Consider the following 26,795-nt stretch of genomic DNA (forward strand, 5'->3'; position numbering starts at 1 on the left):
CACAATAATTCAACACCAAGTAGAAGCTCGGGGCTTGATCTCTACAATGATTTCTCCTGACAGTGTTGTGTTATTGTTTTAAATCTTGTTTGAGATTTAACCCCATATGATGAAGCCTAAGGGACTTACTCAAGAGAACTCATAGCCCAGCTGGTGTTGCTCAGCCACTGATCACTGACCTATGATCCAAGAGATTCCCATCAGGGAACATGACAGGTTTGCATTTGTGGGGCTCCACCCCCAGTAGGGAGTGTGCAGGAGGCAGCCTATCAATTACTCTCTCATCATTGATGTTTCTATTTTTCTCTCTCCCTCTCCATTCCTCTCTCTGAAATCAATAAAGATACATTTTTTTAAAAAAAAGAAAAAAAAGACATATACCCACAAAATTTTGCACATAAGTTTAAGACCTCCCAAATCCCTGAAACCCATCCAGGTGGTGGTGGTGGTGGTGGTGGTGGAGGGAATGGAGCAATTGCCATTCCATTAACACTTAGATCTAAATTTTAAATCTCTTCTCACTACTTAATGAACTTTAATTCGCTGTTGTTAAACAGAACCAAAGGCCAGAACAGATAGCTCTACTGGATTTTCTGTGCTTGGGTTTAGTCCATATTGTGAATATTTGGAGGCAAAAGGAACGTGGAGTGAGCACACAGAGAATAACACGTTTGATGAAAAAACAATAATATATATTAGGACACATAACTGCTGACGACCATAAGCCTTGCCCTCTGCAAGTTGACTGTGCAGCAAATTTTGCCAACTTGCTAGAGAGGCAGCAACTCAGGAGTGAAAAGCTGCCTGACTCCCCACTTAGCAAGAAAAGGCTACATTGGTTTTCCGCTGAGCACCCGCAACCAAGCTCCGACCCAAGGCTTTCCCGAGGCCCTCCTTAGGGAGAGCGAACTCACAGCCCGGGCGGGACCGCTCGCCTCTCCCCACGGAGCCCGCGGACCCGGGTCCCACCCACGTCTGTGTCACAGCGAGGGGACTGAGGGGGCCGTACCGGGCTGGGGCTTCACCGGCGAGGGTCCCCCGCGCAGAGGCGGGCGCGCGGGATCCAGCTGCCAAGACCCGGGCGGCCGCCCTGGCGACCAGCGCGCGCCCCCGCCCCGGCCCCCGCCCCGCCCCTGCGGGCGCCTCGGCCCTGCGCGTCCCCGCGTCGACCCCTCCCTCGCGCGCCTCCCCCCGAGGCCGCTCCGGCGCACGCGCGCGGTCTAGCGCAGGGCGGGGAGAGGCGGCGGCCTCAGGCGGCGGCTGCGAACCTGTCAGACCCACGGAGCCGGCCTGGAGCTGCGGGCGCGGCAGGCGAGATCGGCCCCGCTCCCCCGCGGCTCCGGGCTGAGCTGCGCGAGCCGGCCCCACCGAGCCGACCGGGGCGGGGAGATGAGCGGCGGCCCCTCCGCGGCGCCCAGATAGACGCGCCGCCCCCTCGCGGAGCCGCGGCGCCACGGCGCCTCCGAGCTGGCCCTGCGCCCCGCGCCGCCCGGGGCTTCGGAACTTGTGGGCTCTGATGGAGCGCCTTTAATATAGAGCGTGTTTCGTTTTCCACAGGATGGGCAGGCACGCGCGGCAGTGCCGTCGGGAACGGGCGCTCCAGTGAAGTGGGAGCCGCCGGCCGCCCGCCCGCAGCCAGCCGTCCGCGCGCCGCCGCGCAGCCCCTGCCATGGCCGGATCCGGCGCGTGGAAGCGCCTCAAATCGCTGCTGAGGAAGGATGATGCGCCTCTGTTTTTAAATGACACCAGCGCCTATGACTTCTCGGACGAGGCCGGGGATGAGGGGCTTTCTCGGTTTAACAAACTTCGAGTTGTGGTAGCCGATGATGGTTCTGAAACCCCAGAAAGGCCTGTTAACGGGGCGCACCCGGCCCTCCAGGCCGACGACGATTCCCTGCTGGACCAGGATTTACCTTTGACCAACAGTCAGCTGAGTCTGAAGGTGGACCCCTGTGACAACTGCAGCAAACGGAGAGAGCTGCTGAAGCAGAGAAAGGTGAAAACCAGACTGACCATTGCTGCCCTTCTGTACTTGCTTTTCATGATTGGAGAACTTGTAGGTGAGTTGTGTTGCCAACTCACTTGCCATTTCCATTTGTCAAGTTTTGGTTACACGGGATTTGAGGTTTAAACTTTCTTTTCGGGAAGCTTGTTCTTTATCAAGATACTGATCTCTTGTGATGTGAAAAGTCCACACAATTCCAAAGTGCAGATCAATCTAAGTACCACATAAATTTGTTTATCTTCATTGTATATAATGTAACTTCCTCTTAAAAAAAAAAAAAAAAAGATTGTGATAAAACACCAGGTTAATTTTTGCAACGTTTAAAATAGTAAATGATTCTAAAGTTACTGAGAATCACAAAATTGTACAGTCTGAAGGGACCTTACCGAGCACCTGCTCCACCTTCTTTTTCTCGTAGGGAATGGGAGGGCCCGGACAGGTTAAATAAGTTGTGAGGAAATTCACGCTGGTTCATGGAAGAGTCACACCTACAGTCCCAGTCTCTTGATTTTTTTTTCCTCTACCTTTGACTTACGTGGTCTCTTTATACTATTTCCTATTTGCACAATTAAATACTACCAACTAACCTGAAAGTTTTACTATAAGTAGGATCTGCAAGGAACCAGAAAATGGCTCCCCCAGGGTCTGTGAACTTGGTTTTCTTTTTTAATTATTTAAGTAATACATTCTTTGTTTAGAGATTATTTTCACAGTCACTTAGTGTAACTGCAAACTTGTCTTAGTGACCGTTTACAAAGTGACATTAAAGCAGGGAGACCCTTCTCTCATGTTGTCTCTTAATGATGAACCATGACGAGAACAGAGGTGACAGTCCAGATTTAAGGTGCTGGTTGGAGGTTAAGTGTAGGGAAATTACATATATTTCCTACCTCATTTCATACCATTCCTCCCCAGTGCTCGCTTCGGCTAAGCTGGCCACCTTTTCCCCCACAACTCACAAAGCTCTTTCTTGCCCTTAAGGCCTTCACACTGGCTGGTCCCCCTATCTCAGTGGCTTTCAAATTTTTTGACATCACTAGAGTAAGAAATACAATTAACATTGTGACTCATGTAGGTGTGCATCATACATATATATGTGTGTACACATACACATGTTGAAATATATGTATAACTGAAACAAAAGTGTTATTTCATGTGATGTTTTCTAATATTTTTCCACTTGTGGTTCCACCCCACGTAATCAATTTCATGGTCCACAAATAGAGCAGGGTCTGCAGTTTGAAAAACACTGCTTTATATGGATTGCCTCTTCCCAAATCTTCTCTTGGCAGGTTTCTTGTTTTTCGTGTATTATCTCAAAAGATACTGCTGAGAGACCTTTGTAACTAAAGTAAACCTTCCTTCTCCCCTGTTCCCTCCTCAACTTGAAAAGCCCTCAACATCTGAAATTATATTTACTGTATATTTTCTTGTTTAATATTTTGCCTTTCTCCACTGAATTCCCAGCACCTAGAACAATGATTGGCACAGAATAGACACTGATTAATTTTTTGTTGAATTAATGTTTATTGTGTTAAAGAATTATAAGTGCTTAGGCTGTGAAGAAATTAAAAGACAGGAGTGAAGCTGTGGCCAGATAGGCATGGTGTCAGCAAACTAAGATTCAATGACTTGCTCAAATTCACATGACTGAAATATTGAGTCAGTCAGACTTAGTGATTTTTGAAGTTAATATTTAGTATTTGAAGTTAAAATCACACTAATCACAATTTTCCCATGTAAAATTAATTTAGAGTTTATTTTGCCTAAATAAAAATTATTAAGATATAATTGTCCTGACCAGTTTTGAAATCTCTCATTTGGCAAATGTTTTGTGAAGGCCACAATAAGTATTTCCTTTCAAATACTGACTTTATTTTCAAATATGAAAATTTTTGTTAAATAATACAGCAATAGTAGTACTTAGGATAGGCATTAACAGTATTCTTCAGAATGTTATATAGAATTAAATTATGCATAGTACAGCATTTATTAAAGTATCAAAAGCACTTAGAAATAAAGCATTTTTTTGTAAGCATGAAGTAATTTTAAAAATGAAGTAATTGAAAGATCTGAAAGAGGAGATGATTTTGAATCTTGGCTTTGCCACTAACTTATTCTGAGACCTTAAACTCTTCCTTCCACTCAGCAAGTATTTTTTTGAATACTTACTATATGGCAGGCACTGTGCTATTTGTTCTGGATATACAATGGAGAATAGATCCTTACTTCCTGAAGCATTTAATCTAATGGAGGACACAGATGTTAACTAAATAAACACACAAGAAAATTTAAAATTCAAATGGTCTTAAATGCTAAGAAGAAAAAGAACAAGGAACTATAAGAAAACAGAGTAACCAGTGAGACATAGTTTATGTATGAGCCAGGTTAAAAAAAAAAAAAAAAAAAAGAAGAATAGGAGTTATTCTAGCAAATGGAGTGGAGGAGTTTTCCAAGTGAAGGGAACAGCATTTACAAAGGTCCTAAAATGGACCTTTAATAAGGACCTAAAAAGAAGGCCAGTTTGGCTGCAATGTTAGTAAACAAGAGGGAAAAACGCAGGGGGACCAGATCAGGCAGTTCCTGATAGACCGAATCAAATGAGTTTAGTTTTTAATTTTAAATACAATGGGAAGCCAGTAAAGGCTTTTAAGCAGAGTGTGATGTGATGGAATGATGGGATTTACCTTTTAAATGGTTATATGCTCTGGCTCTTATTTGGAGAAGGGATTGGAGGGTGCAGAACAGAAGCAACTAAACTATTGCAGAGGTCCAGACAAGATGATTATGGCTTGGACTAAAGTGGATGGAGAAAAGTGTACTTACTGATTGAGAAACATTCTAGCAGTAACATTGACAAACTTGGCTAGTGGTTTGGATGTGGGGGTTGATGGGAGAGCAGTGTTAGGAATGCTGCTGAAATTTCTCACCCAAGCAGCTGAGTGTATGGAAATGTATGTTAATTATAAAACAGGGAGGAAATACAGAGCAGGATTTACACATGGTTGTTTTGTGTGTTTTTAATCCTCACCTGTGGGTATTTTTTCACTGCTTTTCAGAGAGAGTGGAAGGAAGAGAGAGAGAGAGAGAGAGAGAAACATCGATGTGAGCGAAACATGGGTTGGTTGCTTCCCACATGCACCCCTGACTGGGCTGGGGATCAAGCCTGCAACTGAGATATGTGCCCTTGGCCGGAATCTAACCTGGGACCCTTCAGTCCCCAGCCCGACACTTGAACCACTGAGCCAAACTGGCCAGGGCTAGACATGGTTGTTTTAAACATGTTATCATATGTATGTGAAATGGCCAACTAAATATGTCTAGTGAGCAAATGAGTCTGTAGTTTAGAAGAAAGGTCAATAGAGTATGTAATGCCATGGGAATGGGAAAAAATCACCTAAGAGCCCAAGCCTAGAGGACTCCAACTTTAGAAGTCAGGCAGAAGGCAAACAGGTATCCCAGAATCCAAGAAAAGAGAGCATTTCAAAGTGGCAATAAATAAGTTGAAGCTGCAAGAGGTCCAATAAGATCAGAACTAAAAATATCCTTGAGGTTTAGTAACAGAGTTATTGATTACTTTAACAACTGCACTTTTATTGGAAGTGAAAAAGATTAAAAACTGAATGTGCCCAGCCGGGCGTAGCTCAGTGGTTGAGCGTTGAGCTGGGATCCAGGCGATCAGGGTTCAGTTCCCGACCAGGGCACATGCCCGGGTTGTAGGCTCGATCAATTACTCTCTCATCATTGATGTTTCTATCTCTCTCTCTCCCTCTCCTTTCCTCTCTCTGAAATCAATAAAAATATATTTTAAAAAACAAAAACAAAAACTGAATGCAAACAGACCTCCAGGTAAAGATGGCAAATGAACTCATGCATCTAATTGTACCCTCTCCTGCAGCCTCTCTTAAACTACAGTAAAGGGATATTCACACAAATGTGGAAAACTGGAGAGGAGACAATAGCAAACCAAATTTGGGAAACTAGATAGGAAACTGATAAAGGAGGTAACTGACTTAATAGACCCAAGAAAGCCATCTCCTAAGCAAGCAGTAGGTAAAGCCAAGAACCAGCCTAATGTATCAGAAACACCTAGAGAACTTGCTCAAACACAAATTGCTGGGCCAGAGTTTCTAATTAAGTAGTTCTGGGATCAGGCCTGTGAATTTGCAATTCTAACAAATTCCCAGGAGCTGCTGATACTACTGCTAGTCTGGGAACCACTGTTGAAAACCACTGTACTAGAGAATCCTAAGTAGGCCCAGAATTGGTTGCACCAGATACGCCTAGAAGTGTGGCTGAAAAGGAAGGCTAAAATAAGAAAATCTAGTTAAAACCTGAATAAAACCTTATTCACAGAGATAAGATCATGTATCATTGAAACAAGAACAGGATGCTTTATAAAATAAATTCGGGATAAAAAAATAAAAAATCTTTTAAACAATAAAAACATTTTGTAAAAAATTTTAACTCCACAGAAAAGTTAGAAGATAAGCTAAGGTAATCTCTGACAGAGTAGAGCAAAAAAGTAGAAATAGATAATAGGAGAAAAAAGGCAAGAAAATTAGTATATTAGTCCAAACTCCAAGTAATAGGAGTTTGAAGAACAGAGAATGCAGAAGGAAAGAGATCAGCAACATACAGTAGTCCACCCTTATCCACGATTTAGCTTTCCATGGTTTCAGTTACCTGTGGTCAACCATAGTCCAAAAATATTAAATGGAAAATTCTAGAAATAAACAATTCATAAGTTTTCAATTATGCACTGTTCTGAGTAGCACGATGAAATCTCATGCTACTGTCTGTCCTGCTGCATCTACCCAAGACGTGAATCATCCCTTTGTCCAGTGTATCCACTACCCATCCCGATAGTCAGTAGCCTTCTTGATTGTGATATCACAGTGCTTATGTTATCCTTACTTTACTTAATAATGGCCCCAAAATGCAAGAGTTGTGAGGCTGACAATTCAGATATGCCATAGAGAAGCCATAAACTTTATCATAGGTATGTATGTATAGGAACAAAGTATATAGAGGGTTCAGTACTATCCACAGTTTCCAGCATCCCCTGGGGTTCTTGGGATATATCCCCTTCAGACAAGGGGTATTGCCATAGTTCAAGAAATGTCCCCAGAACTGAAGGGTATACATTTCCAGATTAAAAGAGTCAACAAAAGCCCAGCACATTGGGTACATCTTTGTGAAATTTCAGAACACGGGGAACACATTGTTATCTATTGCCTCTGAATGTTTTTGCACAGGGCAGAGCTCCAAGTTAAGTCAAATAAAAACAGCCTGGCAAATATGGTCTTCCAGGGAGCCATGAGACAGGTCAAATAAAAAGAGTGCTTGGGGTATGGGGCTTGTAAGGAGCTCCAGCTTCTATCCTTTGCAGTGGCTGCCATGCTGAGGTTTTCACTGTGATTGCTGCTTATTGGTTTTCAAGGTTACCAAAAAGCTGGAGAGGGGCAGATGGGTATAAGGCAAATTAAAATACCACGGAGCTCACTATTCTTACCAAGATTCAGCTATTTCCCTTGAATAAATGCTACCTGTAACAGCCTTTGGTTAATTTCCAGAGTTCCAAATAAGCTGACTTGAATAATTTTTGCCCATATTCTTATTGTTTTTATGGAGATGATTTTCAAAGGTCCTTACTCTGCTATTTTTGCTGATGATCACCAACATGTGGCTCTAAATTTAGGTTAAATAAAGTTAAAGAAAATAAATTCAGGCCTGGCTGGGCATGGCTCAGCTGTTGAGCATCGAACTAGGATCCAGTTGATCAGAGTTTGATTCCCAGTCAGGGCACATGCCTGGGTTGCGGGCTCGATCCCCAGTCGGAGGCGTGCAGGAGGTAGCCGATCAATAACTCTCTCATCATTGATATTTCTATCTCTCTCTCTCCCTCTCCTTTCCTCTCTCTGAAATCAATAAAGATATATTTAAAAAATAAGAAGAAGAAAATAAATTCAGTTCCCCAGTTGCTCTAGCCATATTTTAAATGCTGAAAAGCCACAGATGACTAGTGGCTACTCTTTTGGACAGTACAGATAGAACATTTCCATCATCTCAGAAAGTTCTATTGGACAATGTGGCATTAAGATATCATCCTCATTTTATAGATAAGTAAACTGAGGCTCAAAAATGTGAAGTAACTTACTCAGAGTTTCTGAGATTCCAAAGCCCCATGTTATTAACTACCAAGCTGTATTTTCTCTCAGTGATTTCCAGATTTTTCATGCCAGGGAATACATTTTTTCAAAATGATATTTGTGTAGAGCATACTGGAGTAAATGAACTTGACTACAAGATCACCAGCCCCAGTCCTGCTGTTCTTGGCTCTGCACACCCATCCTAGGAATCGGGGGATCAGCAGCTCAGCACACTAGTATGTCAGGACACCCTGATCATGAAGGTCCACTATGCATTATAATAGTGACTCTCAAAGTATGGTTCCAAGACCAGAAGCATCAGAATCTCCCAGGAACATGTTAGAAATGTAAATTCTCAGGCCCCATCCAGACCTACTTAGAGATTCTGAGAGTGGGATCAAGCAATCTGCAGTTTAACAAAACTTCCAAATGATTCTTATACACATAAAGTTTGAATACTCTGTATTATATTATAAAAAGCTTATTCAATGAGTGGTGCTAGGAAAATTATATAATCATAATGGAGCAACATGTATGTACACACACACATATGAAACTGTGTGTGTGTGTGTGTGTGTGTGTGTGTGCACGCAATTATATAAAATGTCTGGAAAATCAATATAAAATTTTAAATGTATTAACTACCTAAATACCACCTTTTATCCCTCTGTTAGGAGACATTGCTGTGTACACTCAAATGAATCAGTTATTTTTATCTTCTGTTTTGAACTAATTTACATTTTATTAGTTTCTTCAGTTTAATTTTATGTTCAAACCCTCCCAAACAAGTGAATGCCTACCTTTTCTTGAGTTTTATGATATTAGGTATTGTGGTTATTAATTTCACTAATAGTAGAATTGGTTGGTTGAGTAAAAGCTGCAGTGCTAAAACACAAAATTTCTCTTTATGTGTTAACCCCCAGTTTAGTGGTTCTTAACTTTTTCAAGATCATTGACTCCTCAGAGAATCTGTTCATAGAAGTAGACATTCTCACTAGAAAAATATATGCATATTTAATGTTTTGCATAATATTTCAGGTACCTTGATTTGATTGTAATAGGATGAAGATTTAGTTAGAAGTTCATGGTTTGTAGGATGTTATGTATTTTTTGCTTTATTACTTCCATTTGTTATTTTAATTAACTTCTTCCTTCCCTCTTATCCTTACTTCCAGGTGGATACATTGCAAATAGCCTGGCAATCATGACCGATGCGCTTCATATGTTAACTGACCTGAGTGCTATCATACTGACCCTGCTAGCTTTGTGGCTGTCTTCAAAGTCACCCACCAAAAAATTCACCTTTGGATTTCATCGCTTGGGTAGGTAATTGGGAGTTTTTTCTAGTTTATAAAATTTTATGGTTAAAACAACAATGAACTATAACCTTTGATTAACTGAAATCTTTCTGGTGATAAGCCTGTTGAAACAGATGAACAAAGCAAATGAAAATAGGTGATTTATTCAGATACATATCTTCTCATATACTGAAGTTCAGCCCAGTCAGCTAATCAATTTGTACATATAAAATTATATGGTAATCATTAATTTTTAAATGTTTTCCCTATGTCCTGAAGATGTTAACAGAAAAAAGCTTAACTTCAGTTTATTAAATCAAGCAAAACCACATGAGTTTAATTCATTAATAAGGATTAGCTTTTTTCTTTCACTTTAGGTTATTTCAACCGAGGCTACTGTAGCTCAGATTTTAAGCATTACTGTAATACATATAACATATACTGTGTGGCTGACCTTCATTAAGGCCATTATATCAACATAATTCTGTAAATGCTGACAAAGAGTCAGTCTCCCTGAACCTTCTCCCAAGCCCATCTGTGCATCTCCTTGTAAAATCTAGTTTTAGCAAGAACATTGCCTAAGCCAATTTAACAGAACCTCCTACTCTCAATATCCAGTGGGTTATCCTTCAGGTGATGTCTCATCACCCTGGCCTGTCTTCAGCAAGAATTCTGTTAGGTCAGCTTAACCAGAATCCCCTTTACTCCTAATGTTTCCTGTTAGTAATTTTCCATCCACAGACTCCCACCCTGCTTCTTGGCTATAAATTCCCACTTGTCCGTGCAGTATTCAGAGTTGAGCCCAGACTCTCTCCTCCACTGCAAAATTCCATTGCAGTGGTCCCTATACCTATCTCAATAGCTTCCCCCCTTGAATAAAGTCTTCTTTACCATGTTTTAACAAGTGTCATTGATTTTTTCTTTTCAACAATGAACACATTTTATTTTCCTATTTTTAACAAATATTAATATTTAATTAAGAGAGGTTAAAGTCATATGTAATCATATACAACTATGCTTCTTGCTGTGTTACTGTTTTTATTTTTTTTGCTTATTTTTAAAATACATATAAAATAATTGTCTTAACTATTATATGAAGTGCCATATGACCCATGTCATTTCCTCAGAACCCAAAAGTTGACATTTAGGTGAATGCAAAACCTGTCTTAAAGAACCAGAATTATCATATTGTCCTTTTATTTTGTGGAGACACTGTCACTCTTGGCTAATACATTGATCAGTTCCTCCCCTTCTTTGTTAATTTTTGGCCTAATATTAACAGTATCTAGCTATCCAAGCCATCAGGTTGGGAAATTATCTGACATCTGCACTCAGCACTCTCAACTGCTGTAGAAGAGAGCTAAAGCCCTGAGTGAGGTTTTTCTGTTATTTTTTAAACCACTATATAATGCATTTAGATGTGTTCCTAAAAGAAACCCCACTACCTTCCAACATATTATACCATACATTCATTTGTTAATTGGGTTGGGGTTTTTTAACAACTTTAAAATTACTTTCAAACTTCTGGCCTGGTGGCTTGGTTGATTGGAGCATCTATCTGTGCACCACAAAAGGTTGTGGGTTCAGTTCCCAGTAGGGGCACATACCTAGATTGCAAGTTTGATCCCTGGTTGGGCACACACGTACGGGAGACAGCCAATCTGTTTCTCTCTCACATCTACGTTTCTCTCTCTGTCTCCCGTCCCCTCTCTCTTAAAAAATTATTTTCAAACTTTACTGTGATTTAAACACCTGCAATTTAATTTAGATCTAAAACATAGCATCCTGGAATGGGGATTTTTACCCTCTAGCACTATTTGAGAGAGTACATTTCATGTAGTTCTGTGGTTCTTAACCTCTTTTAGGATATAGGCCCCTTGGAACTCTAATGAAGTCAGCAGCACTCTACCCCAGAAACATGCAGTGACAGAACATAGAAAGTCCTACATATAAGTTAAAAAGCAATAATCATGAAAATTCTATTAAATATCAAAGAAGTACTTAGTATTTATCTAGATAGTCACTTTGTTTCTTCATAGATGATAAGCATTCTGAAAAGATGAGAGAAAATAGAATTGACTGGTCCTATTGTGTCTCTGAAAATTCCTACAGAAAGTCAAGATCTTTCCCTTTCCTTGAAAGTACTAAGTTTAACATGGTGGATTAGATATTAGCATTTGACTACTGTCTCGCCTCAGAGTCCATTGAAATAAAAAGTACCAAAACAGCAGAGAGAAGCCAATGTTGGGTCACTAATAAACAAGAAATTTCAAGAAAACTTTGGAAGTTAGAAGGTACATGGGAGTGGGTTGAAGGAAAAAAGTCAAGAAGCTATTAATCGAATTGTTGCATATGCAGGCTGAGTAAATACAATGTGAAAATGGTGAAACAGTTAATTTAGTATAGCTTGTGATCCTCAAACCACTTGTGTCTGGGGTAAGTTAAACCAATTTCCAAACTGGGAATAGGGGTATTTTTGAAATTTGGAGATTAAAATATTTGGGACTTGAAAACATTTATCTGTAATTCTGAAACTATGGTCATGTTCACAGACTAGGCTATACAAATTTATTTGATCCATAACATAGCTGGGTGGTACAGCCTGACTTATAGATCCTTTTGACAAATTAACAAATTAGTCAGAAAGGAGTTTATTCTTCATCTCAGGGGCCTGTCCTATTTGTTTGTTTGGGTAGTTACCACTTTTAGAGTTTTGTGTTTTAATTGTCTTTTGTTCAGATCTGAGATCTGCAGTTTTAGTAGCTATATCACCTTTTGGTGAATGATTTAACTTCTCTATGAGTTTCTTCTGGAAAACTAGGATGATAATACTTATATTGCAGAATTGAAGAAAACATAAGGCAAGGTGGTAAGGTATAAGTACCTAACAGGGTACCTGGCACAGGGTAAATTTCCAGTAAATGTTAGTTTCAGTCATCTTTTCCTTCCCTCTTCTACCTGCCAGTGTAGCATACTACCCAGATTTTTTATATCTCTCAACCCATGCTCCTAGATTGCCTGCCTTCCCTTCTCCCCGTAATCAGACTTCTTATTCCCTCAGCATAACTGTCTCAGCTAGGTAGGAAAAAAGATGATTCAAGCTGATGATTAATGTCTTTAAAAATATATATGTGTGTGTGTGTGTGTGTGTGTGTGTCTTTATTGATTTCAGAGAGAGGAAGGGGGAGAGAGAGAGAGAGAAAGAAACATCAATGATGAGACAGTCATTGACCGGTTGCCTCCTGCATGCCCCCAACCAAGGATTGAGTCCACAGCCCGGGCATGTGCCCTGACTGGGAATCGAACTGCGATCTCCTGGATCATAGGTCGCGATGCTCAACCACTGAGCCACGCCAGCCAGACCAACCTGATGATTAAATAACTATTTTAAAAGATTTGCTTTTTGGTAACATTTTTGGCAATATGACAAAATTTATTTTAGCGAAAATCATTCAGTCAAGATGAGAAAAAGGTAGTTTGGGATTTGAAGGGTAAGCCCAAGGGGCTATTCCAGGAATTAGTACCGGTCTCTTGGTACTTTCCCTTCCTTCATGTGAACTCAAAGACTGTGTAAACTCATTCAGGTGTTTCTTTTTCTTTTCCTTTCTCTTCTCTTTCTCCATTCCTTTCAGTGAGCTACAGTGGCTGCTCTTTTGTGGGAAGAGGGAGAGTGGGGTAGAAACCATATGTGAGTTATTTTTAAATGCCTGGGTTTATTTGACTGTGGGTATTCCATCTTGTTCTGGAAGTTACTAAAACTTAGAACTTAATGAAGCCACGCTGTGAAAGCAATTCCACAAATCCTTAGGAGGAATGGCACTCTCTCTCAGACCAAGGGGATATGCTATTCTAAACAGAACATTCTCCTTGCCTGGCTCAGCGATTGAGCATCGACCTAGGGTCCAGGAGATCCCAGTTCAATTCTTGGTCAGGGCACACGCCTGGGTTGTGGGCTCGATCCCCAGTTGGGGCGTGCAGGAGGAAGCTGATCAGTGACGACCCTCTCATCATTGATGTTTCTATCTCTCTCTCTCCCCCTTCCTCTCTCTGAAATCAATAAAGATATACGTTAAACAATTAAAAAACGGAACATCCCCTTGCTTGCTTTTATCCTTGTCTGTGGATTATGAGTAGAATTGACTTCATTCATATGGTTTTTCTTTCAGTTCTTGGGCTGGAGAGGCTGGGTGAATTACATAAAGATAGTGATCATGTGAAAGGACTGTAGTAAGCAGAGTTGTTGGTATTTGAAATAAAAAGCGAGATACTCACTTTGGTAATGCAGGTCATCAGCCTAGGTTAGTGGCAAAATGACAGTGCAGGAGTCTTTTGTATCAGTATGTAGTGCTACTGAGCAAAGATGCTGGCTAACCTGGCTGAATGATTGTTGTCCTGGGGTAGGTATATGTTTATAATGCTAATTCTGCGTAGTTTGTTATTTTATTCCCTGATGCTAAAGGAGCAGAAAGTATCCAGCTAAAAAATATCTTCCCCCATACATGCAGCCAAAGAAATCTCTTCTTTCTAGTTAGTGATTAATTTTAACAACTTCCTCTCTCCCCCGACATGAGTTATGCCTACTCATTATTTATATCTCAGTGAGAATTAATTCATATCGTATGAACATCTATAGGAAAAGAATTGGTACTTCCTAGAATTCAGTTTTTATTGAGGCAGAAGAAGACATGAGTGAGGTAGCCAGTGTTGGATAGCCAAAAGTCAACTTGGAGTATTGGGGGAAACCCCGGGTATGGATAGAGGGAGTGGTGAGAAGGCAGAAAATAAGAGATTACTTAGAATGGAAGGTAAGAGAATCCAAAGACAAACTTTGTAATTTAGCTTGACATTCTGGTGGCACAAGTGGGCCACTGAAAATCCTATATGTTGCCTTTAGCCTGAGTGCCGTTGGCTTGTCTGTGGCTGAATTGAAATACAAGTATTAGTTTGGAAGTCCTAGGCAAATCCAGTACAGCTCACTGATATTTCTTCTATTTCCTTTCTACTTTCTATTGGGAGAAGGTAGGAAAGAGAAATAGCATAAAAGGCAGTGGAGGAGAGACTATATCTCCACTTCCCTTCCCTATTAATTCTTATAGACATCTGAAGTGTCTTTAGATGTGTTCTATCTGTAGGTCTTTGAGACAATAGCAAGACAGGTTTTATATAATTTAAGGGAAATATATTCATTATCACAGTGTCAGCGACGTTAACAGTGATGGAAGGTCAGTACACCTAGGCAGCACGCACACAAAAGCAAATGTGCTTGAACTGAGCATGGTTTTCCGTAGTTGAAGCAGAGTTTTCCCTGCTCACTGAATAGGCCCTCAGTAGTTACCTGTTCACTGAGTAAATAATAGTATAGTGTGGGGAGACAGGCAGTAAACATGCACGCAAACACAACATAATCATAAATGGTATTAAATGCTACAGGGAGAAAGAATGAGGTATCTGATGTAGAATAATGAAAGAGGCCAGAGAAGAACTCAGTATTTTTCATATGAACCTTGAAAACCTCTAGTTTTGGTAATTTATAGATGTGTTAAAATGTACAGTAAACATCTTTTATATTTTATAGTACCAGCAAAACTTGATAATCATTTATGTTTTCCCCTGTTTACTTTTCTCTCTTACCGTTGTGCATTCAAACCAAAACTGTTTATTCACACTGTGTGTGAAATTCATGGCGTATGTTAGTTTCTATTAGATCATTGACCACAAACATTTGTTTGTATTTCAGCTGAATAAAAAGACCCAAGGGATGTTATAACAAAGAGCACACATTCACTTATCTTACTCCCTCCTCCATGCTCATTCAGCCAAGTGAAGTGATTTAATTATTCGTGCATAAAGTAGCAAATTATGTTAGAACTACTCTAAGAATAGGTTTTCTAGAATTTCCATAAAAATCTGAAGAGTTTTTCATTTTTGCTGAATTTCCATTTAGTCAAATTTACCTAAAGCTAACAGGGTAGTAACTTCCACAGAAATCTAGGGTTTCAGTTGTGTGAGTTCCTGAGTCTCCTTTAGAAACTGAAAAGTCTGTATATGTTATGCACTCCTTTTATCTTGAAAAACTTTATTGTATGTTATATGACCAGAGACCAACCAGAGCAAGAATGAGAAGATAGAGCAAGTCATAATTTCATTGTTGATTGAAAGTTTCCCTCTCTGTTAAATGTTGTAGGGGGGAAAGCATCTTGCCTATGTTTATCTGCATTCCATCATGTTAAACATACTAGGAAAAAATGTTAAACACTAATTAGTCCTATTCATATTTCACCAAAGTTTCATTTATTCACAATGAAAGAGCTTTTTGTTCCTTTTATCAGAATAAATCGTCATATTACTACTATTAGGATTTTTAGCTATATAGTAGTATATGTGCCTTATACTTCTCAATTATAATCCTCAGTCCTAAAAATCTACTTAAAATTTTGTGTGTTTTTTTTCCTTTTGCATTTATCAATTTTCTGGCTAGAAGACATTTTTATAGGTAATTAGAATAAAAAATAACAGATGAATGTCTTTGCCTTTCACCAAGGGAACTAGATGTGAGGCACATTCCTTATGAATTGCTGGAAAAGGGATATCATTGATAGCAGTATCTTAATATATTGTTTGGGAATTTCTAGAAATTAGCTGAATTCCATTACTCTTAACTGTGGACAGTCATTGGGATCCTTTTTATGCTACTCTCTTGGGTGAAAACTGTGTTGTAGAAGACTGCACTTTCAGCTCCTAGTCAGCTAGGAATCCTGCTTGCCAAAGAACTCAGTTTATGCTGTAGTGTGACTTTCATTTTACTGTATTTTGAAGGTGGTTTTGCTGTATCTGTGAGTTCACAAAAAGGGAATTTTAAGTGTTTAGGTAAATTATCACTGGGATTGTGGACTTACCAGATTTAGACCATGCATTCCACACATGTCCAATTTCTCTGAAATATTATATGATGCCCAATATGTCTGAAATATTGCACGGGACTAGTTATACTAAAATATTATGTTTTTTTATCTGAAATGCAAATTTAACTGGGCATCCAGCATTTTATCTGACATACCTACTAAGGTAACTGTTGAGAGTGAAATGGGGCACTTTTAATAATTATGCCAGGCCAGAGGCATAAATTGGGACTATCCTGGGAAACTGGAAAAAGTATGGTCAACCTAATAATAGAGGCTTTTTAAGTATTTTAAATTATTGATTATATGTAGTCATAAGCAATCACATCTCTGTCATTAATGTAAATGTGTATTGCTTTGTAATTTCATATTTAAAAATTTGATTGAGGCACCTTAAAAACTATGGTGGCCTAATCGCTAGTTCAACCTTGACGTTTTCTTATTTTGGAAGAGTTTGAGAAGGATTGGTATTTTTATTTTTTAGTATTGAAATTTTTTAAATACCAGTTTTAAAGAGAATTAAAGTTCTTTTTTGTGAGTAAAATGAGGCTACCACTAGTACATGAAATTTTACACTTTAAAATTTTTAAATTATTTCTTCTTTATGTTATTTATGTATTTTACCATCAGCAGTTATAACTTAAGACAAGAAATTCATGTTTTCTGTCTTGTGTTTGGCTTAATTCTTCTCTTTTAACCTATTTTTGTTTTGGGGTATTTAATAAATACAGTATTCTCCCCTTATCCACAAGGAATATAGTCCAAGACCCCCAGTGGGTACTTAAAACTGTGGATAGTATCTAACCCTATATATACTGTGCTATTTCCTTTACATATATACCTAAGATAAAGTTTAATTTATAAATTAGGCATGGTAAGAGATTACAACAATAAATAATGAAGTAGAAAAATTATAACAATATGCTATAATAAAAGTTATATGAATGTGGTCCGTCTCTGTCTGATAACAGATCTGATAACAGAGGACTACTGAGTGACTGTCAGGGAGCGTATACAGCGTGGAGACGCTATACAAAGGAATGATTCACGTCTTAGGTGGGACAGAGTGGGCAGTGCAAGATTTCATCATGGTACTCAGAATGGTACACAATTTAAAACTTATGAATTGTTTGTACCTGGAATTTTTCATTTAATGTTTTCGTACCGAGGTTGTCTATAACTGAAACCACAGAAAATGAAACTGCAGATAATGGGGACTACAGTAGCCTATTATTCATATTTAGCTTAACCTTCTTATTTTGTATGCAGTTGTATAGCCTTTTATCTTACCTTGTTCAGCCTAACTTCGTTCTAAAAATTTATCCACAAATATTTGAGTACCTGTTACATGCCAGTATATTGTTATAATTTTCCTACTCAGCAGTGGTCTGCTGAGTGCTGTAGTGAATGTGGCATGGGCTGTAACTTGGTCGTCTCCTCAAGGAGCTTCAAGTCTGGGCTATGGGTGTCTCTCCACAGCTTTGTGTATTTCAGTTGGTCTTTTCTCTGCTTCTTCAGCCCTGTATCTCTTTTGAAGTATGATGATTATTATTAGTATGTCAGGAATAGGTGTACCATGGTTTTGAATAGTAATTGTGGTTTTTTTGTCTTATTCCAACATTTGTTCTGTTAATTTACTAAATTTTATTGGAGTTTCATCTAAATTAATGATACATCTTCAGGAAACTTCTAGATCATTTTTCTGTATTATAAGTTATAGGTTGGAATAAAAGTGTATCAAAGTCTGATATACTTGAACTGCCTGGAACCTTCGAGCAATGAGTTGACCCAGATAACAATTTTCCAGATTCTTTTATGTTTTAACACTTAACAGGATTAATGTCTGGTGTCTCTAGGAAACATTTTCTTTAAAAGTATTTTCTTGTTTTGTGTGTTAACCACTTGTTTTATATAATAATGTTAGTTAATTATTTTAATATATATTTCACATTGCCTATTTTTGGTTATTTTGAAAAGATACAAAATTATTTCTACTTTATACTCACATGGTAGAAAATTTATATGGTATGAAAGCTTATATAGTGCAAAGCCATTTCTGTCTCCTCACCCATGCTCCTCATAACCAGTTTTTTTATCAGTACTTTGTACATCCTTCCTGGTACTGCATGTACAGGTCATTATTTATATACTTTTTTCTTTTACACAAATGTTAACACCATACACAGTTATGTACTTTGCTTTTTTCACATAACACTGTATTTTGGGCATTATTCCTTATCAAAACATAGAGTCTTATTTATTTTTTTACAGCTGTATAGTATTCCCGTGTTATAAGGCCTCTACTAATCACTTTTTTATTGTTTTCAATGATTTGCTATTATATGAAATACCTTGCTTGAGAAATACCTTCATAACATACCTCATTTTACACATGTGCAACTCAGCTGGCATGAGTATATGTCATTCCTAGAAGAGGATTTCCTGGGTCAGAGTACACTCATGAATACTTGCGTGCATAAAATGTGTTTGTTTTTATTTAGTCTAAAGGTAATATGTGTTTGTGCTTCAAAACTTACAACATTTCAAATATTACCAAAAAGAATAAAATGAAAAGTAGATTATCCAAACTCCCACTTCCCAGATGTAACACTTTCTTGTCTATCTATCTTGTAGTTATCAATTTGCCTATTTTTTTCTTCTTTGTACATAAACGGTTGTATTTTATCCCATTGCATATATATACCATCATTTGTCCATTAAGTTCCTTATTGGTGAACATTTAATATGTCCCCAGATCTTTTTTGATGCTACTGACAAAGCTGCAGTGAAAAACCTTGCAGATATCTTTGCATACATATGGATGTGTTTCAATCAGATAGATTCCTAGAATCAAGGAATACATGCATTTTTAATTTTGATTAGTGTTGCTAACTGCTCTCCAAAGAATAGTTCCATTTGATCCTTCCACTAGTATATCCTTGCTGACTTGGCTATTATCAAACTTTTTAATCTTTACCAATTTAGTAAGGGTCAAAGAGAAATCTTATTCTTATTGGAATTTCTCGTATAGTCGTGTTTATTACAAACATTTTTTCCTCAGTTTTTCATTTTATACCATGTGTATGGTCTATGAATATGCATAATTTGACCCTAAAGTGATGAAGGGAGGGTGGTGAATGGTGGGAGTGAGTTATTGGGGGATTCAGATCAAACTACTAAATCCTTTTAAAATAAAAAAATATATAGTATACCTGAAACTAATATAATATGTCAGTTATACTTCAGTTTTTAAAAAATGGTCTTTGTCAAACTAAAAAAATTTTTTAAGAAAAACATAACAAATGATATAGTACTCTTATCTTCTTAGAGGAAAGGAGATCCAAATAAATAAAAGATTGTATGGTACTGAGTTTGTATGAGGTGTAATAACCATACTACTAATACATTTGTTTTTTATATTTTTCCCTCCAGAGGTTTTGTCAGCTATGATTAGTGTGCTGTTGGTTTATATACTAATGGGATTCCTCCTATATGAAGCTGTCCAAAGAACTATCCATATGAAATATGAAATAAATGGAGATATAATGCTTATTACCGCAGCTGTTGGAGTTGCAGTTAACGTAATGTAAGCTCTATTTAAAAAATTTTTTTCAATAGGCTTTACTTTTTAGAGCATTTTTAGGTTCACAGCGAAACTGAGAGGAAGGTACAGAGATTTCCCATATACTTCCTGCCCCCACATGTGCACAACCTCCCCCATTATCAGCATCCTTCACCAGAGTGGTATGTTGTTACAATTGATGAACCTACATTTTCATCATAATCACCCAAAGTCCATAGTTTATCTTAAAGTTCACTCCTGGTGGTGTACGTTAATGGGTTTGGACAAATGTATAGTGACATGTATCCACCATTATGGTAGCATACACTCTATATTGTTTTCACAATATTCTCAAATACTATGAATTTACATTCGATAATATGTGGTGCTATTTTAACATATTTATAAATTATATAGTACATCAGATTTTCTTATAAATGCTAATAAAACACTTGGAATTATAAATTCCTCATTAGTTTGCTCAGGTATACTGAAGTTTGACTAACAATCAAGAATTTAAATAGGACAACGTGTTTTTTACTTTAATTTTTATAATACTTCTATGTTGAGATTTTAACTACCAACTTTTTTCCTAAAAACTATGAAATTTTTAAGTTATATACTTAATCATTTGGATCAGGGGTCAGCAAACTTTTTCTGTAAAGGGCTAGATAGTAAATATTTAGGCTTTTAGAGCCATACAGTCTTTTGCAGCTACTTAGAAAGCAGCCACATTCAATATGTACACAAATGAGCATGGCTGTGTTCCAGTAAAACTTTATTTACAAAAACAGGCTGTGGGCCAAATATGGTCTACAGACCATGGTTTGCCTGTCCATCTAGTGGTTTCTATTTGTACTTAGAATAAAATCAAAAGTCCTTACCATGGCCTTTTTAATAAGATCCTTTGTACTTTCCAACTCATTTCCTAACACTCTTGCTCACTTTACTCTAGCTACAATGGCTGCCTTGCTTTTTTTAAGCACATAGAGTACATTTGCACCAGAGCCTTTGCCCTGGTATTCCTTCTGCCTAGAACACTTTTCCACCACAGCTTGCCTCCTGACTTCATTCCAGTCTCTGCTCTCATGAAATATCTGAGGCCTTCTCTGACCACTCTCCCCATCACTCTCCATCCCCTAGCAATGCTTTACTTTTCTTCAAAGCATTCTCATCACCTAGCAGTATACTAGGTATTTATTTGTTTACTTCTCTGCCTTCCCTACTAGAACATAAGCTCTAGGGGGATAGGGATCTGTCGGTCTTAGTTACTCTTTTGACCCCAGCACCTAAAATAGTACCTGCATAATAAGTGCTCAAATATTTAGTAAATGAATGAGTTCCATGTTGCCTCATTCAGGTCTGATTAGTCACATGTATTTTTATCAATAGTGTTAGGAATAATAATAATGTTTTCTTTTATTTTTAACAGAATGGGGTTTCTGTTGAACCAGTCTGGTCACCATCACGCCCATTCCCACTCCCTGCCTTCAAATTCTTCTACCACAAGTCCTGGGTGTGGACACAACCATGGGCAGGATAGCTTGGCAGTGAGAGCTGCGTTTGTGCATGCTTTGGGGGATTTGGTACAAAGTGTTGGTGTGCTAATAGCTGCCTACATCATACGATTCAAGGTACTATGATTGCTAATTTTTCTATTTTAAAATATATTTAATTTCAACATTAAAACTAAAACTGATTGTTTTTATCAGTATACTGGCCACCAGTGCCACTCCTGTTCATTTTGCACTTATGAGGCCTAACTGAGCCACCAGTCTATATAACTCTTTTGTTAGCACTGAACACAATAGTATCACATCACGAGGTAACTTATCTGTAGCTGGCTTTGGTAGTGCCTTCACTGGAGAAATTGATTTTAAGCCTTATCATTTAACTGCCAGGTGCTGGAATCTGCATGTAGTAAAATCCAGAAACCTGGGTTCTAGTGTTGGCTCTGCCATTAGTGCTTTGACCTTGAGCAAGTCCCTTAACTCTAAATTTGAGTCCCCTCCTCTTAAATAGGAGGGGCTTAAATCCAACTGGTGACTGCTAAAACTGCTGCTCTGACATCTGTGGTTCTGGATGGGGGATTTAGAGAAGGTGCGGACGAAAATAGCAGAACCAACCGGAACCTTCTGGAAATGGGTCCCGTGAGGAAAGGCATTTAAGCAGTCTAGGGAAGAGTTTCTCAGTGGCAGGGTCCAGGTTTTAAAGCTATTCTGCAGTCCTGCTAAAGAACAGGGGACAGAGCATACCTTAGTTTGCTTTACAGTCTGTTTTATGTCTGTCAGTATCTAATCACACAGTTTTGATCTATCACCTCACAGCCAGAATACAAGATTGCCGATCCCATCTGTACATACGTATTTTCATTACTTGTGGCTTTTACAACATTTCGCATCATATGGGACACAGTAGTTATAATGCTAGAAGGTAAGATCTCACTCATATTCCATTTGTGGCTGCATTACTTCCCTAAGTGAAGTTGGGGGTCTTGGGGATACACAGTGGGAAGGAGCCATGTCTTGTCTTTTTTTTACTGACACTTATTAGGCTACAGTAACACCACCTTACCTGTGCATAAGGTGTGAGAATCCATGCACTCCCTCCCATCTGTCACCCATTTGGTTCTTATAATAGCTGAGAAAAGTAGGTAAGGCAGACATCAGCATCCCCGTTGGCCAACAAGGAAACTGAGGCTTATTAGGGTAGCCTAACGTCATTACAGCCGAGCTGCGAATCAGCTGTGGCGCTAGGACAAGAATGCAGCTTTTGATTCTTAATACAAGTATGTTTAGTGGCTTATTTATTAATTTCTTAATTTCAGTTTAACTTGCTACTTTGTTATGTTTTCAGCATCCCTGCCTTACTAATGTTACATAAGCATGTAAATATAAGTTCTCGACAGTAGGTTAGCCATCACTGGATGTTCCTTTCTTTTTGTCTGTTCCAGCTTATTTGTTAAATGAAGTATCCTGGGTTGATTAACATTCCTTTTTATTGAGAGTGAACATTGTTAAAGTGTTTATTAACCTTTTGTGTATATCCTGCTATATGTTTGCATGGTTTATCTTAAATTATTAATATATTTTAAAGTGTTCATTTAAAATGAATTTAGCAAAGCCAGTTGGTTGTTTTTTTAAAGTCCTACCAGTAATGTATAACTTCCCCCCCCACCCCCCCAGATAAACTTTACTTATAAATGATATGTTCTGAACTAATAGGTGTACCAAGGCATTTGAATGTTGACTATATCAGAGAAGCCTTGATGAAAATAGAAGATGTTCATTCAGTGGAAGACTTAAATGTCTGGTCTCTCACTTCAGGAAAACCCATGGCCATTGCACACATACAGCTAAGTATGTCGCTGACGGTAAACACTGGGGTTGGTGGGCTTCTCTCTTTGGGATTCAATATCTGTGCTTACAATTAAGTAGGAAGACTTTTCTGCTGGAAAGATTTGTTTTCAGGGAGGTGTGGGCTCTTTAAAAGGTGAGTTGCAGGTCAATATTTATAGCAGAGCAATAATTTTTATCTCTCTGAAATGAGATGTTACATGTAGATTTTTGCCTTCAGATTAAAGGCATTATTTGCCATGCTTTTTCTACATAAGAAAAGCTAGAGCCTATGTTTATTTCTTTAAATCATTTCACAGATTGATGCTTTTTATTTTATTTTTTATCAAAATAGTACATGCATGTGGTTTATTAAAAAAAGAACAAAAGATGAAAGACTTGTAACTGATATCTAGATTTTTCTCTAGCTGAGAGTGGACTGGAGAGAGTGCGTAACGAGAACCGATCTGGCTTTGCAAACTGACACATCTCTCTAACAGAACAGCTTCGAGAGGGTAGAAATCAGACTAGCAAAAATATGTTCACAGTCTCCTAAGGTTTTCTTCCCTGTGTCTTATTCACAAATGTGTAATGTACAACAAATAGTAACGATATTTTCTTGACATTGCAGTTCCTGGAAGTTCATCTAAATGGGAGGAAGTGCAGTCCAAAGCCAAGCATTTGTTACTGAACACATTTGGCATGTATAAATGTACTATTCAGCTTCAGAGTTATAGGCAGGAAGTGGACAGAACTTGTGCAAACTGCCAGAGTGCCAGTTCCTAATTTTAGATGCTTGGGGGACTACTGCCCTATCTACCCTGCAGGTCACAGACTTGAGAGCAATAAATGCACACCCGAGTGAGAGAGTGGAATTCCTGACAGCTGTGCCACATCACACACCGGTCTTGCAGCCAGCCTGAGAGTGCTAGTTTTTGTCGAGTGGTAAAATGAGACTTCACCATGATTTCACATGAAGATGTTTCCAAAACACTGTTTACAGAACGAGACATGACTCTACAGATACCTCAGAGAAGACAATCCAAGACCATACTTCATGGATCACAACAGAGTATGTGTAATGCAGGAAGCATCAAGAGTTCTGTATTTGCATTTCAAAATCCTTTTTAAAGCCCATTTTATATCAAGCCAGTGCTGGAAGCTGATTTTTTTTAAACATAATCTTGACACCCAGCTTCTGGAATTTGACACTCAGCTCTCTTTTTACAGAAATTATTTCTCAACAGGTTTCAGAAAGTACTAGTAATTACCAGAGTGGAATAAGCATGTTTTCCTAAGTGTTTCAGAAATGGTTTATTTCATAACTAAGTCTTAATGGTATTATTATAGGTTATAAACAACTTTTTCCATGTGTTACAGGGTTTTGAATCTCAAAGTTAACACTTTTGGTTATTTGTAATCTTATCAGAACCAAATCTTTACATATTGTGGTCAGTCATTAAATTGCTTAGGAAATATTTTCTGTATTATTCTGAATGGCAGAAGTTAATCTTAAACTGAAATTCCTACATGATAATTTAAACAAAATATGGGAGCAAGGATGGGGTGTGGAGTTTCAGATTTAAGTCGTCCTGAAATCACTTTTATTGCTCATGGAATTTATCTTTACTTAAGAATGGCAAGAGTCTGCAAAATGTAAACAATGATGCTCTGTCCTGTTAAGAACTGCCTTATGTTTTGTACAGAAAGTTTGCTTGGTACCTTGCTTCCTGCCTCCATACCAGCTCATCCGTGTGTGCCTTTCAGGGTAGAGCTCTGGAGGGCTAATGTTCAGTTTGTAACTCCCACCTCTCACATGAAGATTAACTACATTTCTCCAGAGAGACTGTCTGTTTGATGATATGGGTTAGGAGCTCTCCACAGACTCCAGAAACCCTAAGATACAATTTTGATGTTTTCCAATAATACCATAGCAGATGCTGAAAGGAGTTAGGGGAAGATGTTAACCTCAGCAGACAAAAATTTTAAGGGTTTTTGACCGTGTGTGTGTGTGTGTGAGAGAGAGAGTGTGAGTGTGTGTGTGTGTGTGTGTTTAAATCACTGGAATAGGATGGACATTAAATTTGTGAGGTAGGGAGGTTAAGCATAAAAGTTTCCAAACAGAAGGCAACCTAACTGGTAACAGTTGTATTAAAGAGGCAACTGTGAATATGCTGGTTTGGGATCATCTTTATGCGGATTAGGAGTGCATTTTCAGCAAAGGATCAGACGAAAGTAACATGTACCAGACAGGCTGTGAGATGAAATCCTAGATAGGCGGGCACATGACTTAAAATATAAGGGAAGAATATGAAACAGATTTCATCTTTCTACCAAGTACCTCACTATAAGTAAAGCTAAAATAAAACCTGGATTTACCTGAAAGATTGTGAAGAGTTGATGGGATCCAACAAAGAGGTAGATGAGGGAGGGTTAATGGTACCTAATAAAGCCCAGTGTAACAAACTTGAAAATTTTATGGAATCCTTACCGTGAATCCATTTAAAATTATTTGAATTTTTCAAAAATTTCAAGAGCACATAAATTGTTTAAACCAGAATACTCTTTTTTATTGTGTATTGTCCTATATTTAAAAAAAAACCTCTTAAATGTAGAAGGCAAGTGAGACTAAATGAGAGGCACGTCAGTGCGCACCTGGGCATTCGTGTACTGTGTGCACCTAGCAGAGGAAGGAGAGGAGATGCGTTGTGTGATAATGGATTTTCCCATATTTGCAGTTGTTTCCCACATCCACTGAGCTTCTTTCCTGTAAAGTTTCCTTTATCTTATATAGGTATGTCTAACTTTTCACATCAAACTGTTCCTTGAAAAGTTATTGGGTAAAACAGCCTGAAATCCATTTGAGAATTGAAAAGAATCCTTTTGTAAAATGCAGAAACAATGACAACTTTTGTAAACCCTAATTATTATGTTCTGTTTCAAATTAGGTACACCTGAAGTTTTCTGTGCTTTGTTTTGTTTTTGTGGCAAGAACTACAGATTTTGTACTTTTACTCTACTGGGTCTGTGAGATTTGATAATTGATAGATTTAACTCTTTGTAACTTGACAAAACCCACAGAGAAGGATGTGAACTTAGCATATGTGAGCGGGGACTGCCCAACTTCTGACACAGAACACGTGGTCTGTGCTTCACCCCCTGAGCCACAACCACCAGGTACACCGCTCAGCCGGCCCTCAGAGAAAGAGCAGTCCATTGTCCTGTGAGAAGCAGCTGAGCCTGGATAAACACCTGCCATTGTTCACTTTGCACTGGGAAAACACATCATTACCTAAAAACTGGGCAGTTTTTCAGTGCAACGTGTTTTCATTAACATTGCAAATAATCATTTAGCTGTGTACATAAACCTGTGTTTCACAAGTCTGGCCAGACTAGCCTTTTGATTTATTTTAGGAAAAGGCGTATTGTTTCGTTAATGACCGTGCTGCCTTAGAAATACAATGTGGGGAATGCGGCTGAATGAGGCATATTTCAGAGAGCTTTGAAATGCAGAACCAGAAGTGACTGTAATTCACACATACAT

The 26,795-nt window shown here is 38.4% G+C and overlaps 1 protein-coding gene across 2 annotated transcripts; it reads left to right on the forward strand.

The window, feature by feature from the left end:
* The first annotated feature begins 1,426 nt into the window (after positions 1–1,426).
* On the forward strand, positions 1,427–25,283 carry SLC30A4 (solute carrier family 30 member 4). 2 transcript variants are annotated; one of them, XM_016211331.2, is made up of 7 exons: positions 1,427–2,060; positions 9,333–9,479; positions 19,787–19,940; positions 21,349–21,550; positions 22,244–22,349; positions 23,141–23,275; positions 23,883–25,283. In XM_016211331.2, the coding sequence occupies exons 1-7, from the start codon at positions 1,670–1,672 to the stop codon at positions 24,035–24,037; spliced, it is 1,290 nt and encodes a 429-aa protein (XP_016066817.1). In that variant the 5' UTR covers positions 1,427–1,669; the 3' UTR covers positions 24,038–25,283. The 2 variants fall into 2 exon arrangements, with proteins under 2 accessions (XP_016066817.1, XP_016066823.1); XM_016211337.2 differs by having other exon boundaries at positions 24,079–25,283.
* Positions 25,284–26,795: the final 1,512 nt, after the last annotated feature.

Source organism: Miniopterus natalensis, chromosome 1, assembly GCF_054644295.1.
Source record: "Miniopterus natalensis isolate mMinNat1 chromosome 1, mMinNat1.hap1, whole genome shotgun sequence".
NCBI classification, from domain to species: domain Eukaryota; kingdom Metazoa; phylum Chordata; class Mammalia; order Chiroptera; family Miniopteridae; genus Miniopterus; species Miniopterus natalensis.